Source organism: Gymnoscopelus microlampas, assembly GCF_963454915.1.
Source record: "Gymnoscopelus microlampas genome assembly, chromosome: 10".
Classification (NCBI taxonomy): domain Eukaryota; kingdom Metazoa; phylum Chordata; class Actinopteri; order Myctophiformes; family Myctophidae; genus Gymnoscopelus; species Gymnoscopelus microlampas.
In genome coordinates, this window is record NC_139947.1 from 45646833 (window position 1) to 45661511 (window position 14679).

Here is a 14679-nt window from a genome sequence, read left to right on the forward strand (position 1 = left end):
TGTGCAGAAGGACGTATAACATCCAGTGAAGTGAATGGCAAACCTTCCATCTCACAGCTCTCACAGCAGGGGGGTAGTATAGTATGTCATGCCTATAATTTGTGCCCCTTCTGTACAATGGTGTCGCGCAACGAAAATAGCAGATCTGCAAGCTCAAAACACGTCGCATCTGCGTCCCTTGTGAGCTCGTACATTGGCTATTTTGGGCGCGACACCGCCATGCAAGGAACTTTAAAGCTGAAACCATATATCAGCAGCCTGTCTTCACCCACTCTATCAACACCAGCACTGCTGTAAAGCTAATTCCTTCACTGCATTCACGTAATAACCTTTCTATATTAAGGCCCATCGCATTGCTCTGTCTTGTTCAACCAGGAAGGCCAGTAGTGTCCCCAATGTAACTTCAGAAATTATTCCAGCCGGTAGGCACTGGAAGTATTTTGTAGTACATTGCATGCCTTGCAGTACTGAATGGCACAGTGATCTCCAATTGCTGTCTATTGAGAGTTTAAACTAATTGCACAGCCAACCCAGCAGTGGTTACAATATCTCTGCTCCTGTAGGCTACTGCACATTGTGTGAACATGTATGTTGAGAATTACAAGGGATTTTGGGCGGAACAATGCACTTTGTTCTACTACTAAGCCAGGCATACTGATAGGCTTTGGGAATATCATCCATGACACTCTGTAAAATCCTGAGTGGTAATTTAATTCAGAAAGTGTAAACAATTACCAATAAGAGTGCATTTTTACACTCTAAAAAATGTGCTCAAGTTTTTTCTGTGCAGCTGTGGTTAAAATGGCATGCCTCTGGAGTTAAATATCTCATCTGATTAGCAAAACAAGTATAAATCAGGCTTAACTGTTTTAGTGATAAGTTGTTTCTAGCCTTTCTATGCCATACATCATCCCTCTTGTCTTGCACTCATGCTAGATTTTCCACTTCTTCATATTCCATGCTTAATGAAATTTCCTGTTTGGAAGCCATGAGATCACAGGTGGATTTGAAGTTGATGAATTTGTTCATCCGGTTCCAGCTGACTGGCTGTTAGCTTCCTGTTGTTTTTTTTTGTTTTACTACTGTCCACCTGCTGTACCCATCATAATAAATAATATAAAGGGCCTACTGTATATTATTTATTTTTTGAACAATATGACAGGAAGGGCAAAACACTAAATTATCACAACACAGTATCAGTATGACTGTATACAGGCTAAACATACATATATACACATATATATATATATATATATATATATATATATATATATATATATATATATATATATATATATATATGTATGTATGTATGTATGTATGTATTTATGCGTGTGTGTGTGTGTGTGTGTGTGTGTGTGTGTGTGTGTGTGTGTGTGTGTGTGTGTGTGTGTGTGTGTGTGTGTGTGCGTGTGCGTGTGCCACATGGCGCTCCTTTCTTCCTTTCTGTCTGCCCTTGCGTTCCTGTCTCTCTGCACTCTACTACTGTATGTAAGAAATAAAGCATACAAAACTGCAACAACTAGAAGGTTAAAAGTAGTGACTGAAGAGTTCAAGGTTTATGCAATGTGTATGGGAGTGTGCGTGTGTGTCTGTCAATGTGTCCAAGACCATTTGTCACCCAGACTTGGACTGTTAAACTGCAGTTCATCACGACTAAGAAACCAATACCCAGAATTATTATTAACAATAGATAAATCTTTTCATCAGCAGGAGGAGCCATGTGTCTGTACACACGTACATGTCTGTAAATATGTCGGAGTGTCTCTCTCTGTCTCTCTGCGTGGGTCTTACGATGTACTGTACATGTGAGTGCAATATTTCACTCTTTGACTGGAACAAAGTCTTTCCAGTTTACGACACACACACACACGCACACGCACGCACACACACACACACACACACACACACACACACACACACACACACACACACACACACACACACACACACACACACACACACACACACACACACACACACACACACACACACACACACACATACACACACACACACATACACACACTCAAAGACATAAAAAGTAGCAGCCTATCACAAATGTGGTAAATTACTCAAACATCATGCAGAGGCAGTTCGCGCGTGTAGGAACCGTTAAGTCATAATCTCACTAGAACAAGTTGGCTACAGTCCAGAACAGCTGTCAGATATGGTTCCTGATAAGAGAAACCCTTCTGGAAATTCTGACATGTTTATGTCATTTCTCACAGGGCTACATTTCTCAGCTTTCACATTGCAGCACATGCAGCAATAAGCCTCACAATAAAATAAAAATAAACTCATGTTATTAAACCTCCAATTGATTCGACTTTTGGCCCAGAGTGGGTGTGAGAGATATGGACTTACTGCACGCATAGTAAAACCCAGAGTAGCCTATTAACCACTTAAGGCCTATTTTATTAGAATGACCCGACGTCACGTTTTTTTCCCGGTATTGTCCTGGTTTCAAGCTGGGTGTCCCGAGTCCCGACAAATGTCTCTAAAGTATTCAAATGTCCTGGTTTCCAATATTCACCACGAAATAGTCCTGGTTGTCACCATACTTAAAATAAAAACACTTGTTTTGAGTGCTTACATACTGTAGGTGTTTATCACGTTCTGTGCTGTTGAAAGTGCTAAAATAATCGTCAAAGAATGTAAAAAGAGAAGTAGCAAAAATTGCAGATCTACAAGCTTGCATTGTGAGGCTATTTGTAGCTGCAGTATTTTATAAAATCAGATTTAAGTGATTAAGGGTCACGGTTTGGGTTTTTGAAAATATGGTCAGTTGGTCACCCTATGTTTTATTCTTTGTCCTACAATGGAGTTGTGGTTTCCAAAACTTTGAGAGTTTTAGAAAATGTTCACCCATGATGACATGCCCTGAATAAGGACTTTGGATTTTATTGCGTGCAGAAAGGAGCACAATTCAAAGTGATTGCTGGCTTTCATTGCTAACACTTCCATTAGCAACCACTATGACCAGCACATCAAATGCATAGATATTATCGTGTATCAAGTCACTCATCTCATCTTCTGAGAATGTTCCAGGATGTAGTTACTGTCGCAATATGAATCATCTGGTGGCATTTATTGGGAGGTTTGTGGTAAAAGTGTGAACACATCAACTTGCTTGCCCCTGCTGAATTCATTTTGATATTGCAGTGGAAATAGTGAATCATCAGTGGTTTTTGAGCCCCTTCACCCGCCCCACCCCTAACCCAACCCGAACCCACCCCCCTTCAGTTTGTTTTGGAAATGTTAGCCACTGGCTTAATTTTCACTGAACTAAAAATGGTGGGCACATTTACTTGATGCCTATTAATCAAGCTATTCATCAACAGTACAAAATAACCCTACGTTCCCTCAGCTGGTGCTCTTAAATCCACTTTCAACCTGGTGTCCCTATGCCAGTGGTTCTCATGGTGGGGTCCGGGGACCCCCAACAAAATTAGTTTTTGCTTCAAAATAAATCTAACCACTTTAATCTTATTTATTTCATACTGCTATTCGAAAATAGATGACCTAAAAACGGCTACGTAATAATTTGGACAAATTGTGAAAAATGTGGAGATCCTTTTCAGGGGGCATCATCAGGTTTACGTGGTTAAACAGGGAAACACGCTTCAATGTGTGTAGCATTTGTCTTAATCCTGACGGTAAAAGTTGGGCTAATAGTTGTTATAAACGGTACAGTGAGAACTCCCTCTGTGCATCGCTGGTTTGTCACTCCACACAGTTCTATAATTCCATTCCTGACAGCCCCTTGAGACAGTGGTGGTCGCGGTAGTGTTGGTGCAGTTTGTGTGTAGAGGTTGCGAGGGACTCTGTCTGGCGCCCTAAAGACCGCATTGCCCCATGCTGTGTGTAAAAGATCCCTGATGTGACATACCCCGCTGTCGGTGGTGACAGCGTAACACGATGATCACGAGTTTGAAAGGCTCACACAGCCATTTTTCATGCCATTTTGAAAGCCTAAAGAGAGTTGTTATGAAGCTTTGGTGCCAGCTGACGTGATGCTTTAAACATCCACATAGTGAACTAGAGACACTGTCCGTATCCTCTTTATAGTTGACCACAGGCAGACTGTACAGTAATATGCGCTTTTGAACAGATTTTGCATGAATGAATTAACATGGCTCCTTGTGTCTTGGATGGGTCCAAGCACCAACAACAGCAGCTTTGTTCTGATTGCAAATCGAGTTTCCATGCAAAGTCTCTGGAGACGAGTGTCTCCATCACTGTCGGGATGCTCGACAGCAAAATGTTGAGTTGAAAAAAACTGAACTTTGACGCTAGTGCATTAGCGTCCAACCAATCAAATCCCCCCCCCCCCTCTTCCCCAATTCTCCACCCACCAGTGAGGAAATATATTCTCTCCATCCGTCGTCTTTTCTCGCACCGCATCAAAACCAGGAAATTCTCAACCATGATTTTTTGTCTTTATTCTGTGTATTCTGTACAAAATATATGTTTTTCAGCGTCTCTTAGTTACACCAACGTTGTTCTTGTGAAGCAGTTTGTTTATGCTTACTTATTAAGATTATAACGATCCCTGGTGTCAGACAGCTCCAGTGCTGTGGTGCTGTGAGTGAGTCAGGCCAGCTGCTCTGCCCCGACAGGAGAGAGCTGACAGGCTGGAGGAGAAAGAGACAACCCGTCACTGATCTCTCACAGCTTGTTGCTGTAAACAACCTTCATTTTAGCCAATACATATGTAATGTAGTTGCAATGTATTGATTAGTATCGCAACAGCTGCAAGTTTAATTCTTCGCTTTAAAAAAGTTTCTTCACTTCGATAGCAGGCGCCTGGACCGCTACACCAGCAGTCTGGACCGCTATGCCGAGGTCCAGGCCAACATAGTTTTTCATTATAAAAGATATATAGAGATGCTAGACATGCTATAACAATATCTGAAAGAGGTGACAAACAACTCCTGTGCTAACTGCGTTTGGCTGGCCTGGGGCCCCTCCGGACGTGGACAGAGGTGCGAGGGCCCGAGAGGTGCAAGCTTTAATTGTAGTTTGAGCGTCCTCAACAGTGTGCATAGACATTTTTAAACAAAACAAGATAAAATACATAATTTAAAACTTTTTGAAAGATTTTTCTCTTTTGGGTCGCGAAAATGTGACCGTCCTGATTAGTGAAATTCGCCTGCTTTCGCTGCTTTGGTTTAAATGGCTATGAGTGACATCTGATTAACCTTACACAACCTAGTACACTCAGGCAGTGCAAAACATGAAAGTATCCATTTCTGCACTTCACTACCACAACTGCTGTGGCCTGCATCGCCCCCCCGGAATAACTACAGGAGGTCACAGTGTTGAGTGAATACATTCTCAATGAAACGTGGATGTGCGTGCACTTGACACAAGCAGACACACTCTAAAGTGCTGAGTGAGTACTTGCACGCATACACTCACGCACGCACACACGCAAAAGCAGTGACTACACACACAGGGACAAACAACACCTCATTAGGCCTGTCCAAGTTGTAGCCGACATACCCAGGGGTTTGTTTGTACAAGTGGCACAGCTTGAGTGCATTCATGACTGTCGCTTCAGGGACATGGAGATAAGACCCACACTAGGCCAGAGCTGGATCCGTTTCAGACTCCCACTATCAGGCCCGCCCGCACAGTGGCTTAACGCAACACATTGGGTGTTTGGGCGCTGCTGAGCGGCTACAGCATTTGCCAAAAGCTGTAAAAAAGCATCTCAGAACAGGACACGTGCTAGCCACACTATGTTTTCGCTGCTGTCGGGCAAAAACCTTGTATCACTCCATATTTCAACTTTTTATGTGTTTTCTTGTGTAAATTAATGTCCTTCGTCTACAGTGTCACACAAAGGTAGCAAAAATAGCAGATCTAAAAGCTCACGTGTTATGATACGACACAGTGTGAGCTTGTAGATCTGCTATTTTTGCTATTTACGTTTTATTTTCAAGTGGTTAAATGTGTCTGTGCGTTTTTACAAATATTGAACCAATAAAAGGTATTAACACTCGATGATTAACACATGCTTGTGATTTTTTTTTCATCTCCTGAAAATTAACAGTTTTGGACAAGGTTTCCAGTGACGTTTTGCTATAAAGACTGAATGTCATGCTAAACGACAAGGGACACTACAAGGCCATCACAGAGAGGCGGGGTGTTGGAGATGATGTTGATCGACATCATGGCCCTCGGCGGACAGACAGGGATCGGACAATCACACTGGACACATAACATAGTTATAACCAAAGTTGTTTCCATCTACATTTCCTCACAGTCAATATCATAGCTTCAGCAGATTTCAAATAACTGTATTTATTCTGTTTATCTGTGTGCAACATCTCAGCAAATTAGAAGGCAAGAGTACTTCAGAGAGCAACTTGTTCACCTTAGTGGTAACAGCTAAACGTGCGTTTGTGTGTGTGTGTGTGTGTGTGTGTGTGTGTGTGTGTGTGTGTGTGTGTGTGTGTGTGTGGGCGCTTATCTTACAGGATCAAACCCTCAGTGCGTAAGTTCCAGAAACTCAGGGTCTATATCTCACACTGCTCACGCTATCTTGATGAACAAGCAGTTTGAACGGATGTGTAAATGGAAACACCAAAAACTGTGTGGTTAAAGGTGCACAGCGATGTGTTCTTTACCTCCTCATAACCACTTAGTGTACAACTTCATGTAAGTCCCCCAACAGTTCAAATGGTACAAGCATAGAAAACACACAAGAGATCCAGACAACATTTAGAGTAAAAAATGCCATTTGTCTCAATTTGAATCATTGTCACTAGATTGCACAAATGAAACGTAATAAACATTAATTTGATATTTGAGGGATGCAAATATTCCCACATCACTGTAACTTAGAGCATGTACATAGATGAATGAAAGTGTTCCTGGTTTTGGCACTAGAGTAGTACCCTATGAGCTAACTGTGGACACAGTTACAGTAGCTGGATCCCAAGGGATTAATATTTCTGTGTTTCTGTATTTCTGTCTGTCTGTCTGTCTGTCTGTCTGTCTGTCTGTCTGTCTGTCTGTCTGTCTGTCTGTCTGTCTGTCTGTCTGTCTGTCTGTCTGTCTGTCTGTCTGTGTGTGTGTGTGTGTGTGTGTGTGTGTGTGTGTGTGTGTGTGTGTGTGTGTGTGTGTGTGTGTGTGTGTGTGTGTGTGTGTGTGTGTGTGTGTGTGTGTGTGTGTGTGTGTGTGTGTGTGTGTGCGTGCGCGTGCGTATGGCTGTGTATGAGTGCCCTTTGCAGGGGCTCTCTGTAATCAGCTGTCAAAGGGGCTCTCACTAAGTCCCTATAGCAGTTCATAGCTGAGCTGGGCTGACAGAGCACTGCACAGCCCCTCGTTCAGGCAGGCAAACTGACTAAGCGTGTGATAGTGCTCTTTCTGTGCTGCTGATTTCATTCTGCAAACTGATCCATGCCTCAGCAGTAGTTAAGGTGAAGAAAGGACAACCAGATTCAACCTGCTACAACATAACAACGATGACCACATGCACGTCACCTCCCTGCATGGCGTGTGAGTGAGTCATTGTGTGTGTACGTGTGTATGTGTGTGTGAATGTGTGTGTGTTTGTGTGGTTTGGGAGTTTTGTCAGCCGCAACTGATTTCTGCGAATAGATCGTAAAAAAGGTAAGACTGAAAGATGGTACAAATATAGCTGACATCAAATGCTGATACTAATAGCCTACTCATACTCAAAGAGTCTACAACATAACCTTGTTTTGACTTGCAAACTAGTGTTGTGGAAATTGTACTTAAAAAAAAGTTTGGAAACTTTCACCGTTACAGTAAACAATATAGTATTAGTCTGTGAAATAATGTTTCATCATTAATTAAAGTGTGGTCAGTTTTATTCTTTATCATGTTATCAAGCTTAAAAAGGTTATATCAAATTGATTATTTAAAACATATCAATAACAAGGGATCATAAATACATATTTTAATTAATGTCACAGTCACTACATCAAATCAACTGCCAATAAAAATAAACCCTTTAGCACTGCAATAAAATGTGTTATGCAACTTTTGCATATGCAGTAGTGCACAACTCGCTGAAAGGTGTCTGAAGACTAATTTAACATTTGAGTTTTGGAGCTGCCCAATGCTAATTCAGACTGTGAGCCTTGACCCTTACCAACAGGCAACACTGGTTTATATTACTGTGCCACCATAAATAAATAAAAATAATAATTAAAACATGAATACTGCATGATACACATTTAGATGACAAGTTGTACTTAGAATGGAGTGGATTTATTGAATAGGGGCCATTGCATTTTTTATTATTATGATCATTATGATAATTACTGATTATTACTACAGTTGACAGGTACAACAGATTTAGTACCTTAAACGTTTATTATTTATACTGTAAAGTAATTCATTTGCATTTTTTTTTCTTTTTTACTAAGCTACTGTACTGTATGTATAATGATACTTTGATAATTGCCTTTGTCTTATTGAAATGAGATAAATAGTAGCTGAGAGTGAAAATTGTCTCAGTAGCTATAGTTTTCAGTAGCTAAGGATTGGTGGTATGCATTTTTTGTGCATGTGTCTCCAGTATTAATACATGATTATTTTAACAGATATAGTTTAACAGATAGTGTCATTTATGTAATGTAGGTTATACAGTATGAATCAGATCTTTCAACATATTGCATATTTTGGGCGGATGTCCAAAACTGTTATTTTTCAGGAAATGGAAAAATAACCTTTGTTCCAATGGATTCAATGTAGTTATTATTTATTCACAAGCTCTAATATTTATAAATCCCACTTTACCACTTTCTACCTGGTGTCCCTATTTTGGGTATGTCGTTATAGGTTTTCAAAAATAGCAGATCTGCAAGCTCACAATGCGGCACAATATACTGTGTGATATTGTCAGCTTGTAGATCTACTATTTTCATTTGTGCAACACTGTCATACGACAAAGTACATATTAAAATAAACCTATTCCTTTCTATGAAACACATGCATCATAAGTACAGTTACAAAATAAATACATGTTGATGATATATTGTTTTTCGATGTGTCATGAAAATATCTGCAAGATCCTAGTGCACATCACAAATACACTTTTACATATATGTACAGTGTAGTAGAATTACAAATTGAGAATAACGTGTAGATGTAATACATTATTTGCATGGCTGTGTTGTGTAATGTAATTATAGTGCCTAGTTGTAGGTTTTGTATATACATTTATGATGTCATTCAACATCATTAATCTGTCATTATGAATTATGATGAATTAAATTATACATTATGATTATGATTTTTTTCAGGTACATAATATGAAACTTTTTAACATGTTTAAACTTTTTTATATTTAACACGTCTTGATGACACGTCCCACGTTGTCAGATAGAGAAGATGATTGAACTGGGTCTGCCCGACGGAAGCCTGATAGACGAGCTGATGGAGATCACGGCGCAGAGCCTCAGCCACCTGGAGATAAAGGAACACTTCAACGTCATCAAGGAGATCGGCCGGGGGAAATACGGCAAGGTGCTGCTGGTCACACACCGCCGCAGAGGTAGCCAATGATTCTTTTTAACCAGGGAAAGCATCTGTGTGTCATTTTTAGAATTCTTTGGATATTAAAGAATAGCAGATATACAAGCTCATCGCCATGCTACGAGCTTGTAGATCTGCAATTCTTTTTGAAAAATCGTGAAAATGTGTGCAAATCTTTGTGCAAATCTTTGAATAAATATGTTTTGTAAAGCAAAAATGTCTTCGAAATCCTAACAGTATGTTGCTATATATCAGTGGTGCTCAAACAATAGCAGATCTACAAGCTCATAGTGCAGGCACTCAGTGCCGCGCTATAGACCCCTTAACAGACGACGTCATACTGGCTGCGTGCAGCCAGTATGCGCGCAACGAAACCCATTATATCAGGTCTCGTTAGGACGCGTCTCACTAGCCAACACACACAAGAGGGGGTTGGGGTGTGCTGAAACCAGTGCACCCCGAAACAGGTTGGGAATTGATTGCGTGAAACAATCACCTGTGCGTCCAGGCTCAATGTTAGTAAACAAATAATTGGTCTATGAGCTTGTATATCTGCTATTTCTTAATAGCCAAGTATAAAATATATGGTTAAAGTGGTAAGTCTAAAATGACAGATGCTTTCCCGGTCTTAATGGGTTAATTTCAGGCATTAGGCTAATATGCATTAGGCCATGATCCCCCATTTCGTACGATTTTGATATCTTTATTCTCTAGGACCCCAATTGACACTGTAAAACTGTGTTAATTTAACCCAGAGAGTGCAGAAATGTACAAATCTGTAACTCATTGAGTAACAGATCGTTGATCCCATTTGGTGCCTATAAATAATTTAGCTGGGGACCCCCTGAAGGATCCCTGAGGGTTCTACTGTACATTGAGAACCAGTGGGCTATATACGAACAGAAGTTGTGTCCTTAGATGTGTCTTGACCTTACCAGTTACTCACATTTAAATTTTATACTTGTATTGTTTTCTCACACTGGGTAATTATTCAACAGTAACACTATATTCAGTTTTTATAGACCATAATTCCTAAAGCGGCTACTTGCTGGAAGCAGGTTCTAGTTTAGCACTGTTTGTTTCTCATGAGTGAATAAATGATAAATGAATGAATAAATAAATTGGCCTACATACAGTACATACTGTACAGTAAATAGGTCTACATAAATTAACACATCAAGGTGTGCTGGTTGGCAGAAATGGCGACAAAAACAGAAATCAAATCATCAACACGTGTTCATCTCATTGTTTAGTATCTTGTGAACATTTACGTGAAGTTAACTTTAAGCTTTAGTCACTTTCTTGCCAGCAAGCACGCCCACTTTGTGTGGTTCTTTAATGAGAAGCGCCAAACCGGAGCCTGCTACAGACACTGCTTATGGCTACTGGTGGTCACTGGGCATCATGGTCTATGTAAAAACAACAGTGTGAAAAATGTGGTTACAACTAACAGGCAGTGTCACAACGAGCTTCTGTAAAATATGAATATCTGTGAGTGAATGAAACCGTGGAGCTTTGATGAAATTAGCCTAATTATACGCAGGGACGCCCATGGCCCTGAAAGTGATGCCCAAATCCTCCACAAAGCTGCAAGGTTTCCTAAGGGAGTATTGCATCTCCTTACACCTGTCCTGCCACCCCTGCATTGTGGGCCTGTTTGGCATCGCCTTCCAGTCTAATGAGCACTATGGTTTCGCTCAGGAGCTTGTCATCGGGAGGGACCTGTTTGCTGTCATCCAACCAAAGGTGAGTATTATGCCAGTAAAAAAAGAAGAAGCAAAAAGCAAAACATAAATAATAATAATACACACACACACACACACACACACACACACACACACACACACACACACACACACACACACACACACACACACACACACACACACACACACTGTTATTCTTTCACTTTGTCGCAATACGGAGATTTGCTATTTACAGTACATTGCCTGAAGCATTTTATGCTACACATATATCCTGAGTTTTCAATGTAGTGGATCATGTTTATAACCACAATTTCTGAATCGGAATCAGAATTAAGGAATTTGTCTCAGTAATGTTAGTACATTAGTAACAACAGTAGAAAAACACCTAAATTATTAACTACTAAATATATGTAACACTGTTGTGATCTTGCAAATCTGATATTTTTGATCATTCTGAAAGATTTTGAAAATATACTGTACAGATGCCAGTGGTTGGGAGTGATTAAAGGGCCACTTCATCCATTTTCAACACACACACACACACACACACACACACACACACACACACACACACACACACACACACACACACGCACGCACGCACGCACGCACGCACGCACACGCACACACACACACACACACACACACACACACACACTGTTATTCTTTCACTTTGTCGCAATACAGAGATTTGCTATTTACAGTACATTGCCTGAAGCATTTTATGCTACACATATATCCTGAGTTTTCAATGTAGTGGATCATGTTTATAACCACAATTTCTGAATCGGAATCAGAATTAAGGAATTTGTCTCAGTAATGTTAGTACATTAGTAATAACAGTAGAAAAACACCTAAATTATTAACTACTAAATATATGTAACACTGTTGTGATCTTGCAAATCTGATATTTTTGATCATTCTGAAAGATTTTGAAAATATACTCTACAGATGCCAGTGGTTGGGAGTGATTAAAGGGCCACTTCATCCATTTCCAACCTATCTTTACTATTATTCCTCTCTAATGTTTATTATAAGATTTCTGTCTACTGGGTCTGTGTCTCAGAGGAGGACTGTGGACAGAAACTTGCCTATAGCAGTGACATCATTGGTAGGCAGGTTTGGATGGAGCATGTAGTTTCTATTAGCTTGGAATCCCCATCGACGATGTCATTGGTAGGCACGTTTCTCAACTGTACTCTATAGTCCACTAATGAGATGCAGAGTGAGTAGACGGAAATCATACAATCTTCAGTGCTTCAGTGAGGAGCAATTTTATGAAGATAAGGTTGAATTTGGGTGAAACGCTCCTTTAAGTGTGTCAGTGGGTTTTCTAAATATTTAACCAATGAAAAGTGCTGGCGGTAGCATACTGTATACATTCCACAAAGCTCCTGTATGGATTTATAATGAATGAAAATGCTTGAGAGCTTTGCAACGTTTTCTTTCTTTCTTGAGAGCCATTATGTTCAATGAACATCCATATCCAAACACTATAGTAAAACAAAAAAAAACTGTCCTCCCCAGGTGGGCATCCCAGAGGAGTCTGTGAAGCGTTGCGTCCTCCAGGTCGCCAGCGCGCTGGAGTTCATACACAGCCACGGCCTGGTCCACCGTGACGTCAAGCCAGAAAACATTCTTCTGCTGGACAGCCACTGCTGCCGAGTCAAGCTGGCTGACTTTGGCCTGGCCCAGAAGAGGGGCACCATGATCCGCTTCATCACGGGAACCCTGCCTTACATGGCCCCGGAGCTGTGTGCCGTGGTGCTGCCTGAGGGCCAGGAAGAAGTAACCGCACCGCCGCTCAGCGTGGAACCCAGCCTGGACACGTGGGCCTTCGGCGTGGTCATCTTCTGCATCCTCACCGGCTACTTCCCCTGGGAGTGCTGCATCGACAAAGACGACTTCTACCAGGAGTTCGCCGACTGGTGCAACGCAGAGGAGAAACCCAGGGACGAGGAGGACGTTCCGCCTCTGTGGAGGAGGTTCACCCCGGAGGCCATGACGATGTTTGGGAAACTGCTCGCTCTGGACGCGGGGGCGAGGAGCACGGTGGGGGAGGTGAGGGCTTACGCAGAGAAAGACTGGCTGAAGAAGGAGCACAGGAATGAACAGCAGGCGGAAACTGGGAATTGCAAAGAGAAGCAGTCTGGTACCTAACACCCTGACCTATAGAATTCACTGTATTACTACTATATCTATAGCTTCTAATACTCACACACCATGTAAAGGTATGTTTGTATCTTTGCAGTGTCCTAGTGTCCAGTTTAAAGGCTATTCATGGATAATGAGTCAATGGAAGTACAACCCACTGGCGTAAGCACTATAAAACGTGTGGAACACAGATTTCCTTTCTGTGAATTGAGTCTTTATTTTAATCCAGTTTATTTTCTTGAGGTGGAATGTGTATAGAGTAAATACCAAGCCATGGCTGACCTGTCCAGCGCACATGAAAATAAATGTAAAAAACAGCAACAAAAAACAACTAGTGCACAATATGAATTAGAACCATGCAACTGCAACACAAGTTTTGAACTTCTGTAGCAAGCATTACAACTTATTTTAATGTCAGGAATCCTGACGAATAGCAGTTGTTGATTTCTAGTAGTATTACTACTGTATCATACAGCTCATTTGACTTAATGTACTGTATATTGAATAATACGTTAATTATTGTACAATGAAGTACTTGCACTGTGCATTATTTAAAAATGTAAGCAATTGTTGCAGTTACAGTTACTTAATTTAACACTCCGGATTTGACTTTGTACAGAATATATGATGGTGTGTGCTGCTTCATTTATGATCTTAATAAAAAAAATGTTTTAGAAATGCAATCTGGAAACACCAAGTTAACCCAGTTGTTACAAGTAGTGATGAACCATCTTCATAACACTGCTCAGTCAGAGAGGATTTGTTAATGAGCAGCATAGAAATCATGGCAATGTGGTGGTAAATATGTTCCCTTTCCACTTTTGCTTAACATATTCCCTACCGTCCATGTCGGTTGTATCCGATGTCGCAATTTATGAAGCTGTAAGTGGGGGTCACCGTGTGTGACGGGTGCAACTGTGAAAAGGAACAAATAAACGTCATCTGTCTCCTGTCTGGCTCTTTTCATCTACTCTCTGGGGGCTGATATCACATTACCCTCTTTGAAGCAACATCCATGACCTAAAGCCTTGAGTTATACTTGATCACATGCCGGTGCCGCTTAAAAATCTGTTGTTTTCGCACCACCACCAAACTACACTATGACGTAACTTACACTTAAGATGTACCGGCGGTACATCTTAAGCCTATACACAATTAAGCCTATTCACAATTATAGTGTGCGTGGTACCACGCACACTATAATTCACTCTCTCTCCTTCACTACCAATCGATTCACTTCTCTCTCCTCTTACCTAATCACTGACTTCACCCCTTTACATCAGATAATCTCATAGCATCT

At 40.9% G+C, this 14679-nt stretch overlaps 1 protein-coding gene across 3 annotated transcripts; it reads left to right on the forward strand.

Annotated features, from left to right (window-relative positions):
• The first annotated feature begins 7232 nt into the window (after positions 1 to 7232).
• Positions 7233 to 14330, forward strand: LOC311053992 (serine/threonine-protein kinase SBK1). Of its 3 annotated transcripts, none has more exons than XM_084069837.1 (4): positions 7233 to 7625; positions 9365 to 9538; positions 11063 to 11265; positions 12753 to 14330. In XM_084069837.1, exons 2-4 carry the CDS (start codon positions 9376 to 9378, stop codon positions 13383 to 13385), a joined length of 999 nt encoding a protein of 332 aa, XP_083925963.1. In that variant the 5' UTR covers positions 7233 to 7625; positions 9365 to 9375; the 3' UTR covers positions 13386 to 14330. The 3 variants fall into 3 exon arrangements, with proteins under 3 accessions (XP_083925963.1, XP_083925964.1, XP_083925965.1); XM_084069838.1 differs by having other exon boundaries at positions 7234 to 7516; positions 9367 to 9538; XM_084069839.1 differs by having other exon boundaries at positions 7234 to 7512; positions 9367 to 9538.
• The last annotated feature ends 349 nt before the right edge of the window (positions 14331 to 14679 follow it).

Coding starts and splice junctions, on each gene's coding strand:
- LOC311053992 (XM_084069837.1), top strand. CDS start 9,376: ATGATTGAACTGGGTCTGCCCGACGGAAGCCTGATAGACGAGCTGATG. Junction 9,539..11,062: donor GGTCACACACCGCCGCAGAG/GTAGCCAATGAT, acceptor AATTATACGCAG/GGACGCCCATGGCCCTGAAA. Junction 11,266..12,752: donor TTGCTGTCATCCAACCAAAG/GTGAGTATTATG, acceptor TGTCCTCCCCAG/GTGGGCATCCCAGAGGAGTC.